The sequence below is a fragment of the Phoxinus phoxinus genome (genome assembly GCF_949152265.1).
Source record: "Phoxinus phoxinus genome assembly, chromosome: 4".
In the NCBI taxonomy this organism is placed as follows: Eukaryota; Metazoa; Chordata; class Actinopteri; order Cypriniformes; family Leuciscidae; genus Phoxinus; species Phoxinus phoxinus.
In genome coordinates, this window is record NC_136879.1 from 24,664,121 (window position 1) to 24,687,531 (window position 23,411).

General features: G+C 38.1%; 2 protein-coding genes across 8 annotated transcripts in view; both read left to right on the plus strand.

The window, feature by feature from the left end:
* The window catches only part of vezf1b (vascular endothelial zinc finger 1b), a 534,049-nt gene that overhangs the window by 447,404 nt on the left and 63,234 nt on the right, over positions 1 to 23,411 (plus strand). The window lies entirely within an intron of this gene.
* The window catches only part of nf1a (neurofibromin 1a), a 77,434-nt gene continuing 54,144 nt past the window's right edge, over positions 122 to 23,411 (plus strand). For all 6 annotated transcript variants that reach the window (XM_079611301.1, XM_079611303.1, XM_079611304.1 and 3 more), the window contains exons 1-20: positions 122 to 419; positions 7,928 to 8,071; positions 12,388 to 12,471; positions 15,451 to 15,641; positions 15,859 to 15,965; positions 16,165 to 16,232; positions 16,355 to 16,430; positions 16,539 to 16,696; positions 17,840 to 18,013; positions 18,127 to 18,255; positions 18,429 to 18,503; positions 18,998 to 19,129; positions 19,209 to 19,337; positions 19,829 to 19,942; positions 21,210 to 21,289; positions 21,373 to 21,496; positions 21,845 to 22,091; positions 22,451 to 22,524; positions 22,629 to 22,712; positions 22,788 to 23,132. In XM_079611301.1, coding sequence (XP_079467427.1) covers positions 360 to 419; positions 7,928 to 8,071; positions 12,388 to 12,471; positions 15,451 to 15,641; positions 15,859 to 15,965; positions 16,165 to 16,232; positions 16,355 to 16,430; positions 16,539 to 16,696; positions 17,840 to 18,013; positions 18,127 to 18,255; positions 18,429 to 18,503; positions 18,998 to 19,129; positions 19,209 to 19,337; positions 19,829 to 19,942; positions 21,210 to 21,289; positions 21,373 to 21,496; positions 21,845 to 22,091; positions 22,451 to 22,524; positions 22,629 to 22,712; positions 22,788 to 23,132 — 2,595 coding nt within the window. In that variant the 5' untranslated portion in view covers positions 122 to 359. The remainder of the gene's footprint in view (positions 420 to 7,927; positions 8,072 to 12,387; positions 12,472 to 15,450; positions 15,642 to 15,858; positions 15,966 to 16,164; positions 16,233 to 16,354; positions 16,431 to 16,538; positions 16,697 to 17,839; positions 18,014 to 18,126; positions 18,256 to 18,428; positions 18,504 to 18,997; positions 19,130 to 19,208; positions 19,338 to 19,828; positions 19,943 to 21,209; positions 21,290 to 21,372; positions 21,497 to 21,844; positions 22,092 to 22,450; positions 22,525 to 22,628; positions 22,713 to 22,787; positions 23,133 to 23,411) is intronic.

Below are 23,411 nucleotides of genomic sequence, written 5' to 3' on the forward strand. Positions count from 1 at the left end.
AGATAGATAGATAGATAGATAGATAGATAGATAGATCACGAGTAAAACTACATCACCACATGCCTCTTGTAATGGTCCAGTTCTTCAGTAGCATTTCTGCGCATGCGCAGCCACCCAGACTGAAACCAGGGAGAGAGAGGAGGATTCAAACTTCCGGTGGTGTGTCATGGCGGCGTGGTGGAGTATGCTTGAAGTGAAAAACTAAACCAAACCCCCCTCCTCCCCCTCTATTCTCCTCCTTGATTATTTTGCGGAGCGGTTTAGGGGGTATTTGGTGCACCCGGGGCGATTCGGGAGCAGGAATCGGGATCGCAAAAGTGATTGATAGGAGACATAGCGGCGCGCGCATCCGCTTGAGCATGGCGGCGCACAAGCCTGTGGAATGGGTCCAGGCCATCATTAATAGATTCGACGAACAGGTAAAGAAAACATTGCTTTGGGATTTGACATTTCGAGGCCAAAAAGCGAGCATGCAAACGATGAAATGCTTGGTGCCTATGCATGTATATGCGTTGTTTGTGTTGAAGATGTGAGGTTGGAGGTTTTGGGCTTGCACTGGCCAAATACAATAACGTTACGTGAATGTCTTGATTCAGGCCTGATGTGTTGCATTTGGCCAGCAAAAGCCAAATATTGGGTAGTAGGGTCGTGATTGATTTGATGAATGTTCAACTGAGTCGCTCGCGCGCACTGGCTAAATATAAACAAAAGGAATCAGACTCCCTCCGTGCTTGTTGACATACAGAGAGATGAGATTGCATAGAGCAGCCTTACAGGAACCCACAGTCCTGTTCACACAAACACGTTTAAATCAAACTTGAACAAAATAATCATGTCATTTAACAATGCTTTGTTTTTGAAAGTTGTCAGAAACTTTAACAAGGTGTTGAATGCAGAATAACGCATTGTATCAGCCTGAAGTGACAATGACAGCACAGGGGTTTTGACAGGTACTTGAGCATAAGTAATATATCATGGATTTAATATGATTGTCTGTCTGTGGATTCTGCTACATAGAACCTTAAAGGTGCACTCTCTTTTTTTTTTCTTCTTTTTTTTTTGCTAATAAAAAAGTTTGACAGCTAATGAAATGAACAGCACTTTTGAAAAATAAAGGCTTTATAATGATGCACACTAATGGCATGAGTTGAAGGCTCCAGTCAGTTCAGTCTTCTAAAAAATATATTTTTTCTACTATTGGGACAATTAGGAGAACGAAAACATACTAAAAACGCCTTTATTAAATGTCTATACTAAATAAGCTGGGCATTTTAAGCTTCTTTTAGTGGTTTGACGTGCATACATTCCTCTGATTTTGCTCTTAGCGGTTTTGTTCCTGAAAAAGTGTGCTTAGTTGTACTAGTATTAAATGTTCACGTGTAATGTATATACTTCAAATCCTAAAAGTAATTTTTTTGTTATTACTCAAACAATATGATATTAATGACATAAAAGGCCATTAAAGATTCTTAAAAGGAGTAGCCTTCACTTTCATGATTTCACTTCTTAACACACTTATAGTGCACATCTAATCATGTAAAATTAAAGTACATTTGAAATCATAGTTTTAATAATCTTTTGTCACGCTTTAAAGTACGCTTAGTTGGATGTTTTGAGATCAACATACTAAAATGCATGTACAGTACTCAATTTTAACTGTAGTGTTATTCAATTATACATTTAAAGTAAATACTTTTTAAATATACTAAATTGCAACGTCATCATTACAAATGTGTAATACAATGCATGAGTCATGACTCATGACATACAAGTTTCAATATAACGTTAAATTTATCAAAAAATCTTGTTTGTATTTCAAAGACAATAGAAGTCATTTCTAATCAAATGGCAATAACATGTCTTTAATTAAATGCAAATAACATGATGCATTTTATTGTCCAAAAACATTGCATTCACTTTGCACGTAAGTATCATTTAAAGTATATTATTTCCATTAATAAGTACTCTTTTTGAAAGTACACTAAAGTGTACTTTCCCCCCACCCCCAAGGGTGTTCTTGTTATTCTCAAGTTTAGAGGCTTTTCACAGGGTTTGGCTTCTCATACTGCAGATTAGGGGCTCATAACAGTTTAATGAAAGTGTAAAAAGGAGTTTAGCCTGTTTTATCGCTAAGCCGGTGTAGTTCATTTTAAATTAGAGAGCTTAAGGCACTTGTTTGGTGGAAGCGTAATGCGCTCCTCTGTATGTTCTCATGATTTGAATGACAGCTGCTCAACACAATTGCAATTACAAGCAGATTATAAGTTGCAGGATTCCTGAATGGAAACTACCGGATAACACAAGGATCGATTGTTTAAGCTGATCAGCAGTGATGTGTGGCTTTTTCCTGCTTGCAATAGGCAAGTTCTCAGTGGTGGTTATTGCCTTGTCAGCAGCTGTATGAATGCAAAGAGCACCTTGAAACAATGACCTCACAGATGCCATTGCATGGTCATGGAAAACTAATCTGTCCTCTCTCTGGGGAACGCTCTGAGTCAGGAATGAGAGGTTGATGAGGCATTGTGTTCTACATAGATGCCGGTTTGAGAGATTTTTAAAAGCTTTTACCTGAATGAAGATGACACTTGTTTGGATATATTTTTTGGATGGTAATTTAATTTAAGAGAAAATTTTGACGTGATGTTGTTGGGTATTTTCCGTTCAATTGTTTTTGTCATAAAATATGTAAAGCTCCACTAAAGTGCCTTTAAACGCGCAGCATTATTCAATGTATTGGCGTAATTTCCACTGAAACAGGCAGACAGGATGGGACATATCAAACAGCTCCTCCCCTTTTTTTAAATAGCCAATAGCGTTTCATTTATATCACCGCTCGTCCAGAAGCCATTGAGTTCAGTAAAGCCGCAGTTTCCTCCTTACCTCTCTCCTCCTAATACCTTTCTCTGGACCAGAGCAGACTGTTCGCGTGACACTAACGTCAAAATACTTAATTCTCCAAACTTTTCTTCTCATTTTCCAATGGCAAGCATATGTGACCCTGGACCACAAAACCAGTCAGATAGGTCTTTTTTTTTAATTCAGATAATTTTTTTTATATTTTTACATAACCTGAAAGCTAAATAAATAAGCTTCCCATTGATGTATGGTTTGTTAGGATAGGACAATATTTGGCCGAGAGATACAACTATATTTTAAAATCTGGAATCTGAGTGTGCAAAAAATCGAGACATTGAGAAAATCGCCTTTAAAGTTGTTCATTTATGTTCGCGATTGTGCTGCATTCACTCACAAAAATAAACGGTTTATATATTTACGGTAGGAAATTTACTAAATATCTTCATGGAACATGATCTTTACTATCCTAATGATTTTTGGCATAAAAGAAAAATCGATAATTTTGACCCATACAATGTATTATTGGCTATTGCCACAAATATGCGACTTGTGACTGGTTTTGTGATCCAGGGTCACATATTTAGTCTTTGTAGATCGTTCCCGATCCCCTGTATAGAAATGTGGAATTTTTTAATGTGCCATTCACCATGTAGAAAATAGTAAAAGTGTGAACAATTGACCGATTTTAGCCACAGGGGTCGGGATGCTTTAGATTCTAGAGAGCATTTGATTGGACAGAAAATCTGATGAGATGCTGCAGAGTGATGTCATCAAAATCATTGATATTGGCAGAAGTGAGAGACTAAGTTTTGAATGCTTCTATCTTCTAAATGCGAATTTTGTCATTGTTTTGGAGCACACTATCTTATAGATAACAGTAAGGCTAACATATTCATACTAAAATCCCAAAAAGTTTCAAAAATGTTAATTTCATGGGGACTTTAAAGGTATAAAGATTTGTCATTATGTATAATCACCAAACCTTCATGTTGTTCCAAACCTGTATGACTTGAATGACATATTGAATGAAAGTCAATGAGGTCCAGTGTTGTTTGGATTCCAACGTTTTTAAGAATGTGTTCTTTTGTTTGTGTCTCACAAGAAAGTAAGTCATACAGGTTTGGAACGACATGAGGGTAATAAATTATGAGAATATTTTTACATTTGGGTGAACTATCCTTTTAACATTCGAGTAGATTTGGTCATATTGTAGCAATATCCAGGAAAAAGGCTAAATGATTTAACATGGGTGCAAATTTTCCTGCAGTTTTGAAAAGTTTAGCCAAGAAGACCCTTCCAACTGATGTGATGGGTGAAAACAAAAGTCGTATTTTTCTTGAATAGTGGCCCATGAAAGTTTCATTAAACAATCTGTAATCTTAAATAATCAAAGTCGATTTATCTGATAATATTTTTTATTGTCTTTGTGTTTTCTGTTCATATACCTTCCACTCTCCATAGCATACATGAGCACGTCCTGCTCTGCCAAAGTGCACATTTAGGGAAGCGGTTGGTCCCTGACTTTTCTGGAATTTTAAACCATTCCTGGGAAACAAAGTGCTCACTGTCCATCGGCATCCTGCATTAAAATGGATGTCAATAGGGCTGGGCTATGCGTGCTGTGAAGAGTGCGTGTATTTTATGCGTGTACAGACAGTGTGTGCGCTGGGTTCTTCTCCGGTCTTGAGACTTTCATTTCCATCCACGCGCTTTTCTCTTAGGGCCACACTGTAGTGGGCCGGAAAGAAGGAGGGGACCTCATGGTTTCTCAGAGTTTTTCTGACATGCCGCCTGTCACGCTGGCCATTGCAATTGTCACACCACTTAAACAGTGCAACCAATAGTTCCTTGCTGCCTTGCACCACAAATATAGGCCTGCTTACCTAAAGCAGATTAACAGCTACGATTTGTTGAAATATCAGATTTGAAAAAGGATTAGATTGATCAGATTAATCTTGCTTGGACTACTTTGACACATTTGTAGGCGATGCTAAGTGTGCTGCTTAAAGGAACACGACGACTGTTAGGGACTTTAGCTTATTCACCGTATCCTCCAGAGTTAATTAAGTCCATACCCTTTTCATCTCCGTGCGTGCCGTAACTTTATCTGACGCACCCACCGCTAGCCTAGCTTAGCACAAAGACTGGAGGTAAATGGCTCCAGCTAGCATTCTGCTCCCAATAAGTGAAAAAATAACGCCAACATTTTCCTTGCATGTTGTGATTTGTATAGTCACAGCGTGTACAAATAACAAGGTCACATGAGACACAGCCATCTTCTAACCGTATACATATTGGGAACTATATTCTCAGAAGGCGAAGCACTGCTACTTCTGCGTAGTGATTTGCTCACAGCACCTGAGAAGCCCCGTGATGAGGAGCAGAGAGTTCGCTCAGTGTTGTGCTAATTTGTACACGGTGTGACTATACAAATCACAACATATAAATAGGAAAATGTTGGCGTTATTTTGTCACTTATTGGGAGCAGAATGCGAGCTGGAGCCATTTACCTCCAGTCTTAGTGCAAAGCTAGGCTAGCGGTGGGTGCGTCAGACAGAGTTACGGCACGCACTGAGATGAAAAGGAAATGTATGGATTTATCTAACTCTGGGGGATACAGTGAATAAGCTAAAGTCTCAAAAAGTCGCCGTGTTCCTTTAAGAAAACAGACTATTCCTAGCTATTCTGCTAAATGTGTAGGCTATCTCTTAGAAGAAAAGGTTCTATATAGAACCTTAAAAGGTTCTATAGGCGCTTCATATTTGTAACCCCTAAAAGGTTCTATACAGAACCCAAGAAAGGGTTCTTTCTTGTCATTATAGAACCTTTTTAGCATAAAAGGTTATTTGGAGTTGAGTAAAGAACCCTATGGTTCTATATAGAACCCCAATGAACCCTTTTTTTCTAAGAGTGTAGAACCTTTTAGGGGTTTCAAATACGAAGCGCCTATAGAACCATTTAAGGTTCTATATAGAACCTTTTCTTCTAAGAGTGTACTAGTTAAGTTGGCACTGTTGGTGGTGTGCTCTTGGACTTTATTGTGTGATTATAGAATGTTCACTGTGTATTTCCTGTGGTTTTGTTGGTGATGAATTTATTTGATAAATTTGATGCAGTTTGGGGTCAGAAAGACACTTTAATATTTTTGGATAAAGTCTTAAAAGCTCTTCATGTATTTTATCAAAATATAGTAAAACAGTAATATTATGAAATATAATTGAAAACTGTTTTATATTTTTAAATGTAATTTATTCCTGTGATGCAAAGCTTAATTTTCAACATCATTACTCCAGTGTCCAGTGTCACATGACCCTTCAGATATCATTCTAAAATGCTAATTAGATAACCACGAAACATTTCTCATTATTATCAATGCTGAAAACAGTTGTAGTGCTGCTCAAAGGGTTAGTTCACTAAAAAAAATTGAATTAATCACGTTCTTCGTTCATCTTCAGAACACAAATGAAGATATTTTTAATTAAATCTGAGAGCTTTCTGACCCCCTCCATAGACTGCAACATAATTGCCACTTTCAAGGCCCAGAAAGGTAGTGAAGACATGGTTAAAATTGTCCATGTAACTACAGTGTTTAACCTTAATTTAATGAAACGTTGAGAATACTTTTTTTATGCGCAAAGATTTTGTGCAGATGGATAAAAATGTATTTTTATGGGAACTTTTTCTTTCTTTTTCATCTCATCATTGTATACAAAGTACAGGAAAGATTTGAAATGATGGTGAGAAGAGGGAAGGACAGGGCTGGGACATGTTGCAAACCTGGTTCAAACTTGTTTTGCCAAGAAAACACCACCGATCAATACATCAGAGCAGTTAGTTGGCGTTTGTGAGTTGTTCACAAGCTGTATAACTTCTAGCGCAGTCAAAGTTCTTTTGATCCAGAGGAGAGCCATAGTACTCGGAAACAGTGAGGACCAATTCCTCATCAGGGAACGCTTAGAGGGGGGAGAGGCCCCCGCCCCCTCACTCCACATACGCTTCATTAAGACGGCCAGACCATGTGTGCTTTCAACACTCCCACTGCACAGACTTTAACTGCTTGTGTGTGTTGGAGAGAACAAGAGCAGATGTGCTGGCCCGCAGGTGTGCGGCACAGGACGGAAGTCTGGAGAGCTGGAGGCGCTTTGTTTTAACACCTAAAGTTTGAGAATTTAGACTCAGGATGGGTGGGTTGGTGCTTTAAGGGCTTGGATGTTCTCTTAGGGGTGGGTGTGTCAAATTTAAGACTGTGCGACCTCTCGCTCTGCAGTCTGTGCGTCCCACATGTTACAAGCTGTTCTCCACCCAGTGCTCTCAATAAAGCCATAACAGAGCCTTTGAAAGCCTGGGCCACAGGAACCCAACATTCACACCTGTTAACCAGACGCATGCGTCCTCTATCATCTTAGCTTCCTTCGATAAGACTGTAAATAAAATGGTTATATTTGTTTCTTTTTCAGTGACTTAAATATGTAGTAATTTGTATTAGTAGATTTTGAAAAATATTATTGTTAATATAAGAAATCAATCAATGCTTTTATTCGGCAAGGACACATTAAATTGATCGGAAGTGACTAAAACCTTTATCATGTTAAAAAAAATGATATTTCAAATAAATGATTTTGAACTTTCTATTCATCAAAGTATCCTGAAAAAATGTTTTACAGTTTCCACAAAAGTATTAAGCAGCACTGAAAATAATAACTAATGTTTCTTGAGCAGCAAATCATTTCTGAAGGATCTTTTTGACGTTAAAGTAATGAATAAATAAATTACATTTTCAAATTTGTAATTATTTTGAATTGTAATATTATAACTGTTTTAATATATTTTTGAGCACATCAATGCAGTCTTTGTGAGCGTAAGATAATTCTTTCAAAGACAAAAATCTTGTCAACCCCAATAATTTCTGTGCTAATGTATAAATCAGCATTTTCTACTGCCCTGCTCTCTGGTCTAGATATCAGCATCACACATTGAAAAGCCTATAAGCAGTTGACCATTAGTCACGGTTATGATAGCATTTTGCTGGTTTTAATCACTTTCTTTTTCTTTTTCCATCTGTCATTCACAGCTCCCTATTAAAACAGGACAGCAGAGCACCCACACCAAAGTGAGCACAGAGCACAACAAAGAATGTTTGATCAACATCTCCAAGTACAAATTTGCCCTCGTCATCAACGGCCTGACCAACATCCTCAAAAATGTGAACAACATGGTAAGTCCACTAGGGGTGGGAATCACAGGGTACCTCACAATACAATACGATACAGTATTAGGGTTGCCACCTTCAGTGAGGCAAAATAAGGGACACCCATACACGAGCTAAATAAATAAATATTAATACATAATAAAATGGATTAAAGAAAAATGTGTCAAGGACATGGAACTGATTATTTCAACATGACAACTTGACAGCACAACAATAAACCACGAGAAATCACGAGATCAAGTATGTGAGCTTGCAACAGAACACATTTCATATTATTATTTTTTACATTTGATTATTTTATTTATTTAAAAAATAAACTTGTATATGTTAGGGATTACTGAACCAGTAATCATGTTTTTAATATGAAGTCTAAAACTAAATGAAGTCATACATTGTGTATGACAGGATCATCATTTATTATGCATATATATGATTAATATTTAATAATAATCTATTAATTAATCTGTCTAATAATGTTTACAAATATAATAGTTACCAAGCTCTGACAATGTATGGAATATTATATTAAGAGATTATCCAATGTAAAAAAAAAAAAAAAGGCCTATACCTTTAAAAGCACAGATTTGTCTGTCACGGCATGCTGCTTTAAGTCGCATGTTCTCTAGACTCATTGCTATGGAAACAAAAACGCCGCTAACATGCAATCACGCGCACATTACCTTCTCTACTTCTTGTGAAATTGATTTAATTTACTATTTACATGTACTATTACAATTAGCTACTATTAGTATTATCCACACTGCAAAATCCTTATTTGTTTATTAAACTATGTGTGGGTCTATGTAAAATCATCAATACATGTCCCGTATCATTTTGCCTTTAAATACGGGACGATTCCATATTTTACGCGATACATGGCTCACCATACCGATAATATCACGTTACAGCAATTCTGCGATAATCAATATACTACTAGACAATACTATAATGCTATAACTATTAAAACAAAATGCCTGTGAAAAGGTTAAGTGCATATTTTCTGTTTATTCAGGTCAAAACTGTTAGAAAACAGCACTAAAAGTTTTTGTCTGTAAATTAAATTTGAACATTTTAAGTAAATTAAACATTTTATGCTTATACTTTTTAAATTATCTACAATGATCAAAGTTTCCAAAACATGTTGTAAAATAGACGTCTTTGATGCTCTTCCCCAAGTGCTACACAGGTACGCACAGGAGCATTTGAATGCAGGCGTCTATCAGCGGATCCCTAATATGTCCACTGATAGGCGAATCCGCTGATAGACGCCTGCTTTCAAGCACTCCTGTGTGTAGCCTATATGTCTAAGCGCTCGGTGAAAGATGTTTAATTACACTTTTGTCCCATCAATGGTATAAAAGCCAATTCTTGTATCGCACGGAGAAGGACACCGATATATTGCCCTATCGATATTTTGTCCCACCCTTAAAGTCCCACATCTATAACAGTCAAGTTTCCCAGTTTGATAAATGTTTTATGAAGTTCCATTCACTCTGGCCCTGTTTACACTTGGTATTGAGATCGAATCACAAGTGGACGACGCTAAATACAGGTGTAAACAGGGTGTAAAACATTTTGACTTGTCCACTTTCAACCACTTTCAGAGGTAGTTGAAAACACATGTTCGAACAGCCACAAAAGACCGCCTACTTTACACCTATTGACCTAACGTGTAAACATTATGTGAAGCGCACAAGCCAAAGTTTTAAATTTGTTTGCTGAATACCCAAGTTTGGTTTTAAGATGAAAAACGAATCAAGTACGAATTATGTTCTTTCACCATTCCTGATTTCTAACACACACTAACCACATTCGGGGTGGTTGTGCGGCTGTCAGAGCAGAAAGCTGATGCTCTCTGTATTTTTCCGTTATCTTTGGGCGTGTTCATATGTAAATTGCACAAGCTTATTTTGAAAGATCTGAAAAAAACATAATTTACCAGCCCATAGACGTGAATCTCCCCTCGGAGAAATCAGGACAGAGACGGATTAAAACACCTGGGGCCTCATTTATAAATGTTGCATACTCACAAAAGAAGGCGTACGCCGCTCTCTACGCAATAATTGGTATTTATAAAAAGCAAACTTCACGGGAAAATGTGCGGTTCTTCACGCAAGCTCTGACCCAGGCGTACGCACAAAAACGGGTGAAATGAGAAATGGCGACACCGTCGGCAGATGGAAGAACACGTGAAAGTGTGTGAAACTGTAGACCGTTGTGTAAAAGAAATGGCAATACTGCCTCTCATAAATAACATGAAGACTTCACAAAGCAAGTCTTACAATTAACAGCCTACACGAACACCCGTTCATCGATCTGCAGTGTAAAACAAAATAAATCAAATGAAAATTACAACAGAAATGCAAATTAACACATATTTGCAAAAAGAAAAGTGAAATATGTTCTGCAATAATATTGGCATGTTATGCAATTCATCCTCATAAATAATATGGTAAACAGAACGAATTAAGGTACAAAACTGATATTCTCGTCAATGTGTCCGTCTGGCGGAGCAGATATAGATGCAAATAGATAGACAGATAGATAGATATATAGATAGATAGATAAATAGATAGATGATGTAAGATAGATGTATTAATTGTCCACTGGGGAAAGTTGTTTACATAGTAAAAATGTCTTCATCAGCTACTGAATCATGGTATTCATGCATATGACTTTAGTTTGTTTTATTTTTGATAAAATAACGTATGTATGACATATGTCTCAACTAGGGCTGAACGATACATCGAATTTTCATCGTCATCACGATATGAACTCCCGCGATGAACACATCGCACATCGCAGCCTGACACGATGAATAATGCCTGGTTCAGATTAGCACTAACTTGCACGTTTTTGACTCCTAAAATCTTGTCGTGGACAAGAAACATGTCAGACTACACGTTGCTTTCCGACCAGTCATCGCGTGCCGTCACACACACACATTACTCGCAAACATTCACACACACGCACACACACACACACACATACATACGCTCACTGGCGCACACACACACTCACTGTTGCACTCACTCACATCTCGCCTCGCTCACATATTCAACCCGTCGTGGAGGACCGTTAAAGAATTAAACATGCTATAGTCTTTCTGTCGTGAAGCATCGCAGACGCGACGTAGGTTGTCGCCCACTATGACACACTATACGAGTTGAAACGATCGAATCTTGCGTCCCGACGCCCGTTGTCGTTATTACGAATCTCCACGACACCCATACGTCAAATTATATTTGCACTGAACTATTTCCCATTTCCACGTAGATTGTAACTGACATCTGTAGCTTGTCAGATGCAATTAAATGGATGGGAATAAAATGCCCCATCACAATGCGTAATGACGCACAATGGCTGATCTTGTACGATCATTTCTTTTTTATTTCGGCCACGGTCCGAGGTTGTGAGGCTGCAGCATTTACGGCGTCTGCAACCTTTTGCCACTCAAGTGCCTTTTTGGCATTAGTAATGCCCACACTGTGCCTTCCAAACAACATTTTTCTCCTCTTTTCCACCTCGCCAACGATAACTTCTACTTCACATTGAGTGAAGTTACGTTTTTTTTATTTCCTCTCTGTGTTTGCCATGATTTCGCAATCGATGAATATTAACTTGTGGGCGTTTCACGGACTATTTATGGGCAACTATGGGCGTGACATGAAGCTGCAAAAGCTGCGCTACATTTTAGAATTGATTGTGATTCATTAAGGGAAAACTGCGTAGGATGTGCGTGCGCACGGTTTTATAAATCTGAATATTTCTGTGCGTACGCACGTCCTATGTTTCATCCGTAAGCCACTTCTGACGCAAATCCTACGCAAAGTTTTATAAATGAGGCCCCTGGTGTAAACGGGTATGTGCCACGACCATTATTTTGTGATCCGGTCGACCAAAACGCATCTCAATACCAGGTGTAAACAGGGCCTCTGTTACAAGTGGACTGCCTTGGCATTGCAAAAATAAATCCGAGATGGCAGATAAAGCAAGAGAAATGTTAAATATAATATTATTATTTCATTCAGTACTGAAAATAAGTTATATATTATCAGATAAAAGTTAAAAATTAACCATTTTACGTAATATTTTTGTTGTTTTTATGGGTATTAGAATATCACACTGTTAGCTTAGCAAGATGCTAACTACAATCTCTACTGAAATTACATCTTTCGTAAAAGTCGCTGTTTATGTAGAGCATTGCAATTTGGTCACTTGCAAGGTTTCATCTGGGTTTGAATGCTACCTATGTAGGCTGAGAGGTAGCTCTCTAGATTTTGGAATAGCTAATATCACATTTCTCTGTTTCTCATTCATAGCGGATCTTTGGCGAAGCTGCCGAAAAAAACCTCTACCTCTCCCAGCTGATTATCCTGGACACACTGGAGAAGTGTCTGGCAGGGGTGAGTAGCTCGTCCTATTCCAGAGTCAACTTTGTCCGACCTTTCGCTTGTTTTGTCTATTCTATGTCCTGCCTTTTAACAGCATTGTCCCACTCTTTGGTTTCAACTTTATTTCTGAACGCAACGCAAAATTGAAAACAATCAAAATTGTTCTATTATTGCTTGTTCACGCCCTGACCTGTATCACCCAAAATACTTCCATAGATTTTTATTAGGGCTGAACGATACATCGAATTTTCATCGTCATCGCGATATGAACTCCCGCGATGAACACATCGCAACAGACAGCCTGACACGATGAATAATGCCTGGCTCAGATTAGCACTAACTTACACGTTTTTGACTCCTAAAAATCGTGGACAAGAAACATGTCAGACAACACGTTGCTTTCCGACCAGTCATCGCGTGCCGTCACACACACACATTCACTCGCAAACATTCACTCACGCACGCACGCAGACACACACACACACACATAATCTCACACGCTCACTGGCGCACACACTCACGTCTCGCCTCACTCACATATTCAACCCGTCGTGGAGGACCGTTAAATAATTAAACATGCTATAGTCTTTCTGTCGTGAAGCATCGAAGACGCGACGTAGGTTGTCGCCCACTATGACACACTATACGAGATGAAACGATCGAATCTTGCGTCCGGACGCCCGTTGTCGTTATTACGAATCTCCACGACACCCATACGTCAAACGGATCGTCCCAAAATCGTGTAGCCTATTCTGAACCAGGCAGGTAATAAACGTTTGACCTATCACGCAAAGAACCTATTAAAGCACTAAGACATGGGAACAGTAAGTTAACAATCACATTTATCGCAAGTCATATCGTCATCGCAATATTAAACAATGTTATCGCACATCGCAGCTTTTCCTCATATCGTGCAGCCCTAATTTTTATACATATGGAAATTAATTTTCGGTAAAAAAAGCAAAATTATGATTAAAAAAATAGATATATATCGTCCTTTTTATAATTTTTTTCTTGACCAATTTCTGTCTTTTTCTTTTACTATCTCTGTATAGCTCTACGAAATAAACTGAATGTGGTGAAACAGGAACTGCTTCATTGCCGCATGGTTATAGAAAATGAATCTCAACTGTCAGCTAGCCAGAATAAAGTTTTCAACCATGCCATGGTATAATCAAAACTAGATACACTAGAACAGTATTTTTTTTTAAATAATTTTATTTATCAAGGATGCATTAAAGGATGCATTTTTTTTGTAAATTTGGAGTGCTGTCAACTCAATACAGAGTACAACGACAAAAATCCTACACTGCTAGATTGTCGAGTTCACGCGCATAGGTTTAGTTACCTATGATCACGCGCGTGAACTCGACAATCGACTACTTTGGACTTCGACCGAAAACAGGATGTAAATACAGGTCTGTGCGCTGGCTGAAATAACATCATTTTTATTCATATCTTTCACATCTACTGCAGTCAGATTCACTCGTGTTCACTCTGAAGTTATCATCTAACATGGCTGGGCACTTGTAATGAAACATTAAGGATGTTAAGAGGCTAAAAGCAGGTTTAAAACAACTTGCCCCATTGAAGTCAACGGGGTGCAAATTTTAAAAAGAGGATAACACGGTGTAGGCAACACTGATTTTTGTCGTTGTTCTCTGTATTGACAGCACTCCAAATTTACAAAAAAATTAGCTCAATGTTAAAATTGACTGGAGTTCTCCTTTAAATGTATCAAAAGTGACAACATATATAATGTTACAAAAAATGTCTATTTCAAATAAATGCGGTTCTCTTGAATGTTGTATTCATCAAAGAATCCTGAAAAAAAATTATCATGGTTTTCTCAAAAACAACTGTTTTCAACACTTATAATAATAAGAAAGTGGCATATTGGAATAATTTCCGAAAGAAAACTTTCTGAGATATTTCTCAAAGCAATAAACTACATTTTTAAATATATTAAAATAGGAAAGTTATTTTAAATTGTTATAATATTTAGTGTTGCTATTTTGCTGTATTTTAGATTAAGTAAATGACCACAGCATGAGAGACTTAAAAAAAAAAAAACTTTCTGAACTGTAGTGTAAACCGGCTGTAACATGCATTTAGATGATTTTATGTGGACATTATAGGGACATAAATGTTGTTTTGGTCTCAAAAGACAGGAACTGTCCAGAAATGTTTTTTGATTGTTCATGAACTTTTAGTCTTAGAAGCCGAGTTCTGGTAAAACAATTAAATCTTTTACTCCCAGACAGAGAGCTCTGAACCCGGGCCTGTCAGGAGATTATTACATTTGCAGGTGTTTCCTTGTCTTGAGATCGTCTGGACTTTCCTGTATAGATTATGAATTTTTGCTTAACCAGATGCTACACAGCTGTTCTCTGTCCTGTGCGTTTGGTTTTGTTTTTACAAAATTATTTTTGTCATTTCCTTTTGTCATTGAGATGGGGATGTACAGTTTACTGCTGTGCTGTCCAGGATTAAATTCTTTTACTAAAATTTAAGAACATTCAAGACAACTATTAATTTTTTTTATTAACTTGTTTTGGCAGGCATGATTTTTTTGCCCTGAAAGTACAGAACTTCCCCTCTGCCATTATTGTCACACATTTAGGGTGTTCAGCTTGACCCAGAATCCGTGCAGTGCATTGATCCACTAATGTGTTAGTTGGGTGCTTTATTGGATTTCATTTCTGTTCTCTTCCCCCTTTCCTGCTTGCTGCTGATCCTGAAGTGCTTTCAACTCGCTGTAGTTTTAGCTTGCTTACTACTTATATAAGTCATTCTTATCATTTTGACAAATTTTAGCCACCTATGGACAAGCCCATTTGTATGCTTGTTTGTGTTTTACAAAAACAGCAGACACCACATCAATAAAATAATGTACACAATAAGAATTAGCATTTAAAACACAGTAGATGCACACAGTAAAAAAGAGAATATAGATAAAACGGTATACTGTGTGTTTGTGTGCATCATCAGCAACCCAAGGACTGCCTGAGGCTGGATGAGGCCATGTTGGTAAAGCAGTTGCTGCCTGAAATCTGTCACTTCCTGCACTCGTACCGTGAGGGCCAGCAGCACGCCGCTCAGCTGCGCAGCTCCGCCTCTGCCGTGCTCTTCTCTCTCAGCTGCAACAACTTCAATGCTGTCTTCAGTCGTATCTCCACCAGGTACCTCTCTAACACACTGGGGGATCCACAGGGCTTTGTTCTAGGACTGCTTTCAATGTGTGAATCAGCCCCAAAAATACCTGCATAATGACTATTAAAATGTTCTTATTGTAAACATTGTAAGCCTATTATAAGTCCAATATAAGTCTTTGTGATTTGTATCAATGTTAAAGTCATCATAAATTATTAACGTTAATGTACCAATGTCTTCACATAGGTTGCAGGAGCTCACAGTTTGTGCAGAGGACACAGTGGATGTCCATGACATTGAGCTTATCCAGTATATCAATGTAGACTGCTCCAAATTAAAGAGACTGCTACAAGGTAAAGCATGCTATGTGTTGTTCTGCCTCAGGATTCTGAAAATGTATTATTGATGACTAATTTTATGGGTAATTTAGGGCTGCACCGTTAAAATTAGAATCACAATATGGCACAGTGCAAGTATTAAACCACAAAGGCAGTGAATTCAACAAATACATAGTCTTGTATTGCTTAATAACTTCCTGTATATTCCCTTTAGAAACCGTTCTTAAATTCAAATCTCTGAAAAAGCCAGCCCAGCTTTCAGTAATCAGCAGTTTGGAAAAGGTATGTGCTTTGGTAAACGGTACAATAGATTAAAACACCTATATATACATATATATTTTATTTTATAATTCTCCTCATATGCAAGGTAATAATAGTAAATATATCTGATATGTTTGTGTCAGGCCTTCTGGAACTGGGTTGAACACTATCCTGATGAGTTCACTATGCTTTATCAGAGACCCCAGGCTGACATGGCCGGTGAGTGGCACAATAATTAATATCCTAACTGACTTCCTTACTAGATTATTTGATGAAGTCCATGTTTAGTTATGACAGAGGTTAATCTGTCCGTTTCTGTGTATGCAGACTGTGCAGAAAGACTGTTCGACCTGGTAGACAGTTTTGCTGAGAGCGCAAAGAGAAAGGCTGCTGTGTGGCCGTTACAGATCATCCTCCTCATCCTCTGTCCAGAGATCACTCAGAGCATCACCAAAGAAGTAGGGGGGGAGGAGAAAGCCAACAAGGTCAGAGTTCACACAGTGAATCACACACACACAGACTGCTATTCCTACTCAGTGTAGGGCTGGGCAATAAATCGATTTTATCGATTAACTCGAATGTGTAATGTACGTCGATATGTTTGAATGAAAATCGGTTTTCTCTATAATATCCGCCGATGCTTCCCTCTGGGCTCCCGTAGTTCCGAACGCGCTCAGCGCGTTTGCCATAGAGCTACATAAACAACATGGCAAATGAACAAGACAGTGGCTGCACAAGCACACCTGCCAAAAACATTTACAAACTGAATCTGCAGGGCTGCCAACTCTCACGAATTCACCGTGAGACTCACACAGTTGTCACTTTCCACACGCTCTCACGCCACACATCCATTTTCTCACGCAGAGAAAATCGCGAAGCTAAGAGGACACTGACACCGACAGAGAAGGTTACGGTACTATTGATATAAAATAAATTCTCAGCTCTCAGATTCTGTCAATTTAACATAACACAATAACGTATCTACTGTACCTAATATTTATCCAAAGGAATCGATATTGAATCAAGATCAAAATCAAATCACAAGAATTGAAATTGTGGAATTTTTGTCAAGCAATAATAAAAACAGTAGCATACAGTCAGTGTACCATGTAAACATTGTGTTGTCACTAAACTTAATACAATTCTGTTTAGTCACCAACTGACAATCACAATACACTTATAATTGTGCTGCAAGTTTTTGTTTTTTTTTACATTTCCTCCAATCCCAATCCACCCATTTTATGTTACGTTATGTTATGTTAGCCTACATTTTCACTGTTTACAAAGGTTGTTACAAAGGTTGCTTGTTGTTTCTGATTGCACTTTATATAATTAAATAAAACTAAAACTTGTTTTAAACAATTTATTTGTCATCTGCAGATTGATTTTAAATGGGGGGGGGGGGATCAATTTAAATCGTACATCGGTTTTTTTGTGAAAAAATCTGGGATTTTTTTTTTTTTTGCCATATCGCCCATCCCTAACTCAGTGTTTTATCAGTTGAGTCTACTCCTTTTGTTCCCAAAGTCTTTTATGTAGCAGTTGAGCAATGTAACCAATGACAGACAAATATTTTATGTACACAAATGCTTTGCAGACAAATCTAGCTGTTGTGTTGTCTTCAACAGAAGTCATTTGTTGAAAGTCTACGGAAGGCTCTGGGACAACACAGTGGCAGCAGACAGTTGACTGAGAGTGCGGCCGTTGCATGTGTCAAACTTTGTAAAGCCTGCACCTACATCAACTGGGAGGACAATTCCGTAATCTTTCTCCTAGTTCAGTCCATCGTCATGGACCTTAAGGTAAGAAGGACCACTTTCTCAGTGAAGTACAGAGCAATTAAAGTCTGAAGGAAATTAAATGTTCATTTCTGTATTTCTTGTTGTGTGTAAATTTGTTCTCTCTTTTCTCTCAGGGTCTTCTTTTTAACCCCACTAAACCGTTTTCGAGGGGTGCAGGCTGCCAGAGCGCCGATGTGGATTTGATGATCGACTGCTTTGTGTCATGTTATCGTGTCAATCCTCGTAACAACCAGCATTTTAAGGTAAGCTCAGTTACTGAATGTTATAGCATCCAGCATGTTTCAAGGTGATTATAGACAATCACTAACCCAAGATTTCATATTATTACTATCACACCGTAGTACCGACATTCGGTCAGTGCCATGAAAAGTACAGAGTTCGAGATATTTTTTTTATTAATTATTTTCTTTACTAGGTATGTCTGGCCTCGACTTCTCCTCCTACCTTCCATTTTGTCCTGGTCAACTCCCTGCACAAAATTATCACCAATGTAAGTATGGTTTCTTTATGGCTGTTCACACTGACCATGATTTGCGGTGCTCTAAAGTCATTCATTTGTAATGAGAGTTGACAATTTCCAACAGCATGAGTAAAAGTTTACTGTTTGATGATGTGAAAGTAAAGATACTATATATATTTTACATGTATGCTAGCATATGCGTACAGTCAAACACATAGCCTTTCAAAGTACAAAAATCGTGTAGCAGGCATGCAGTGCGCGCATACTATTCTGGTGAAGAAATTTGCATCACGTGCAGTCGCGCACTGTATGCAGACCCTCACTTATGCATAAACCGAAGTATACTTTTTTTTTTTTTTGCAGCCCTCCAATAATGTTAGGGGAACCATCAGTAATAATGCCTTATTAAAACTTTCACAATGAAATCGCATTCAGTGAGAACAGAATCGTCTCACTACAGAAGTGTGCTTTAATTGCTTTAATTTTGCTGTTCATTGATGATTCATATTTCATGTTCCTGCTAGTCTCACCTAGACTGGTGGCCGAAGATTGACGCCATCTACTGCTACTCAGGAGAACTGCGCACCATGTTTGCAGACACACTGGGCCGAGTGATTCAGAGTCTCAGTGCCCATCCACCTCTGAGGATGACACCAGTAAGACAATTCTATACACTGAGACACGTTATCATCCAAACAGTTCATTATGTATAAATAGCACATCTTTTTCTTGCAGAGTCTGACATTTAAAGAGAAAATGACAACTAGTTTAAAGTTCAAAGAGAAGTCCACAGACCTTGATTCGCGTTCTCTGCTGCTGGCGCTGGTCAAACTCATTCACGCTGACCCCAAACTAATGCTGCATGTGAGTACAGGGCAGTAATATGGATCAAATAATCAGTTAGAATTTGTTAATAGTATTATGAGTCACCTTTTGTATTAAAGGTAATTTGCTTACAGATGTCTGCATATTACGCTAGTATTGGAGAAAGTATTTTAACATCAGAACAGCTAAGCACGTCACCTTAGACCTGTTGCTCCTTTAATTCTCATAAGAAGCTCTAATCATACAGTGTTTGTGTTTTCTAAGCTAAATGTTTTCTGATTGGTTTAAATCCTGGATTATCCAGATTAGTTTTTACATGTGGATTTATTGTTCTTTATTTTTATTATTATTTTAAGATTACTTTTTTGTGGAAAAATCTTTCTCGTTTTTCACACTCCTTCCTTAACATGATTTGATGTGAATTGTGATTTTTGGATAAAATAGTGTCTCTACATGTAAACTCAGCACAGAGTTGTTTAGGGATGATTTTTTGAAATTTGACTTCACTAATTGCATTTTCACACCATCAGAACCCAGGGAAACCTGGTCAAGAGATCCAGAACAGCACAGCTGAGCTCATCAAAGGTCTGGTCCAGCTGGTTCCTCTCACACACAGTGCTGAGCATTCCCAGGAAGCCATGGAGGTATGACTGTTTGTAGTATTGTTACAGTGTCAGTAGTTTATATAACTTAACAATGCTTACTCATTCTGTGTTAGCTGGGCTGAGAAATTTCCATTTATTTGTCACCAAAAGTACGACCTTTGACAGCTCAAAAAAAGCTCATGATTTCCATGGAAATCTGTAGAAACCATGGAAACACCAAAGACTCTTTAAAAAACTATGCGTTTTATTAGACAGGTGAGCAACTGTTTTGATACCTTTATCGACAGAAAACTAATCATTGTTATATAGCTCAAGCACGGTTTGAATCCATGTGTGTACCCAAAAAGGTAGATCAGACAACACTATTTTGTCAAGCGGTTAATGTAGCATAATCAGAGAGAGCTTTATTTGTAGTAACAGTAATACGGCATTTACAATATTTGGTGATCAAACGTAACCGTATAATGACAAAAGCACATAACAAAATGACTAAAACTTTAACTAAACTTAAAGGGGGGGTAAAATACTTAGTTTCAGTCAATCTCATGTTCATCTTGAGTACCTATAGAGTAATAGTGCGTCCTTCATATCTCCAAAAAGTCTTTAGTTTCATCATATTTATAAAATAAAAATACAGCTTTCCGATTCTATCCGGAAAAAGCCGAGGTCCTTGATTCTGGGCGTGGGCGGAGCTATAGAGTCAAGCGGGAGCATCCACAACATACAAACTGCATCCACTGTTCCAGTAACACTGGGTTCTTTGGGAAGCTGAACAAGGTAAACTTTCCCTCACATCCCAAAACACACTTTTTTGGAGACATTCTTGACATCAACCATTCCTATTTAGCCCTGCTGATGATGATTTCCGGTAGTAGCGCGTCGATGAGCGCGGTCTTTCTCTCCTCTGGTCGACGTGTGCGTGAACGCGCTTTTCCGAGAGCAATGCTCATATAAGGAGTTCCACTCTGGTCTACGTCATTAGATCTACGATAGAAAAAAACCAGCCGAAACGTGTTGCAACCCGGAAGTATGATTTTCAGCACAGAAATTCTCTGTTATTCGTTCAAAATAACTTTTCAAACTTTGGCCATTATTAGCATGAGAATCCATCTCTTTAACACTGTAAACAACTCTGAATACATGAAACACCATTGTACCCCCCCTTTAAAATGAAAAATAAATAACTTAAAAAAGAAAAATATGAATAAATACTATATTATAAATAATAATAAAATAGCACTGCTACTCTGCACCCTTATAATTGAAAATGTTTATTAAAAGAAGTGATTTGCTCATTCTCCCCCAGGCATTGCTGGTCTTACATCAGCCAGAAACCATTGATCTGTGGAACCCTGACGCACCCATTGAGACCTTCTGGGACATCAGGTGGGCATGTTGTTAAGATTGGTTAAAGTTGTTAAGTTGGCGAGTGGAAAGATTATCTTACTATATTCTTCTTATTCTCTCAGCTCTCAGGTCTTATTTCTCATCTGTAAGAAGCTGATTGGACACCAGATGATCAACAGTACAGAGATACTAAAGTGGCTCAGGGAGATTCTCATATGCAGGAACAAGTTTCTCTTAAAGAACAAGGTAAACCGTTTTCATCTGAGAGAATCATAACTGATATCAGGTTCTTGATTTTTAACCTGTGGTTCTGTGCTCTTTAGTTTAGAATTATTAGTTAAGGTTTTATATAAAATTTGATGTTTGAACAATATTTCATAGAAAGTAGCCTTTTGTAGAAGCAGACTTTTTGGCCAGTCATTTATTTTTGTAATTTAAAATTTTCTTAATATTACCAGAAAATCTGCATCAATAATGTTTTAAAATCAAAATTTGATTCTGAAATCTATCTGAAATTAATAAATTCACCCTAAATTCTGTGAAAATTGTCCACCCAGATGAAATAAGCTCATTATTTGCTCTGTTGGTCTGCAGGAGTGTGCCACACAGGGCAGTCTCATCCCCATCAGCAAACAGGCTCAGACCAAGCTGGAGGTGTGTCTCTACACCTTCCTGTGGAGCCCTGACGCAGAGGCTGTGCTGGTGGCCATGTCCTGCTTCCGGCATCTCTGTGAGGAGGCGGACATCCGCTGCAATGTGGACGAGCTGCCCGTGCACACGGTCCTGCCCAACTACAACACCTTCATAGAGCTCGCCTCCGTCAGCAATATGATGGCTACAGGTTAGTGGTTAACCGTCTTTGTGACATGGAATCAGACTGCCAGCTTTAAACTTGTGGGACACTATAATCTTTCCACCAAAATTCAGCTAAGGTTGAGTTGAGGTGAACATGGACTCCTTGTGATCTAAGGTTTTGTGAAAGAAAGAAAAAAAGTTACTACTTATCTGGCAAAATAAACATTTATTTATTTTATGGTGTGATTTTTATTTTATTTATTGCCACAAATATAGCATTTGATGCTGATATGGGAAAAATTAATCATTCAATTGTTTTAAAAATGTTTGATTTCATGGCATGGATTATTGGTCTAATTGCAAAATAAAACAGCACTTAAGCTATATTTTCATTTGTGCATTCAGGACGCAACACACTTCAAAAGAGAGTGATGGCACTGTTAAGAAGGATAAAGCACCCAACAGCTGGAAACATAGAGGTGAGGATATCACTGTGTGTGTCTTCATATGTATGTTTGAGATTTTTATTTTTATTGTATTTCTCTTATCTTTATTTGACTCAAATTTTATATTTCAATATTAGGCATGGGAAGACACACACGCAAAATGGGAGCAGGCTACTAAACACATACTCAACCACCCGAAAAACAAAGTGGAAGATGGACAGGTAGTTAACTAGATGATCAGTCCGTTATATAGTTTCCCCTGCCCTCCTTGCTAACTGTTTTCTCTCTGTCCTCAGGAGTGGATCAACATGACAGGTTTCTTGTGTGCCCTTGGAGGGGTTTGTCTCCAGCAGCGCAGCACCCCTAGCCTAGGCACCTACAGCCCTCCCATGGGCCCCCTGACCGAACGCAAGGGCTCCATGATCTCCATGGGCTCTTGTGAGGTGAACAGCGAGACGTCTCTTAACAGGTTTCTGGAGCGTCTGCTGGCTCTGATGGTCTGTACACATGAGAAGGTGGGCATGCAGATTCGCACCAACGTCAAAGACCTTGTTGGACTGGAGCTCAGTCCAGCTCTCTACCCCATGCTCTTCAACAAGCTACGCAACAGCATCGGACGCTTTTTTGACACCCAGGGTCCGGTAAGAGATGCTAGCTATGACATGCAACAATAGGATTAGATATCATGTTAGAACATACTTAGAATATAAAGATCAGTCTTACAAAGACATTGTTAATATTAAAATAAAAAATAATTCAGATTTATCAATGAAATAATAAATGTAATATTTATAATAGTATTAAATAAAATGCAAAATGTATTTATATTATTTTATACTGATTTGACTGACTATATTCTTTGATTTTTATCATATTTTATCAAATATAATGGTAAAAAAATGTAATACAGTAAACCGCCT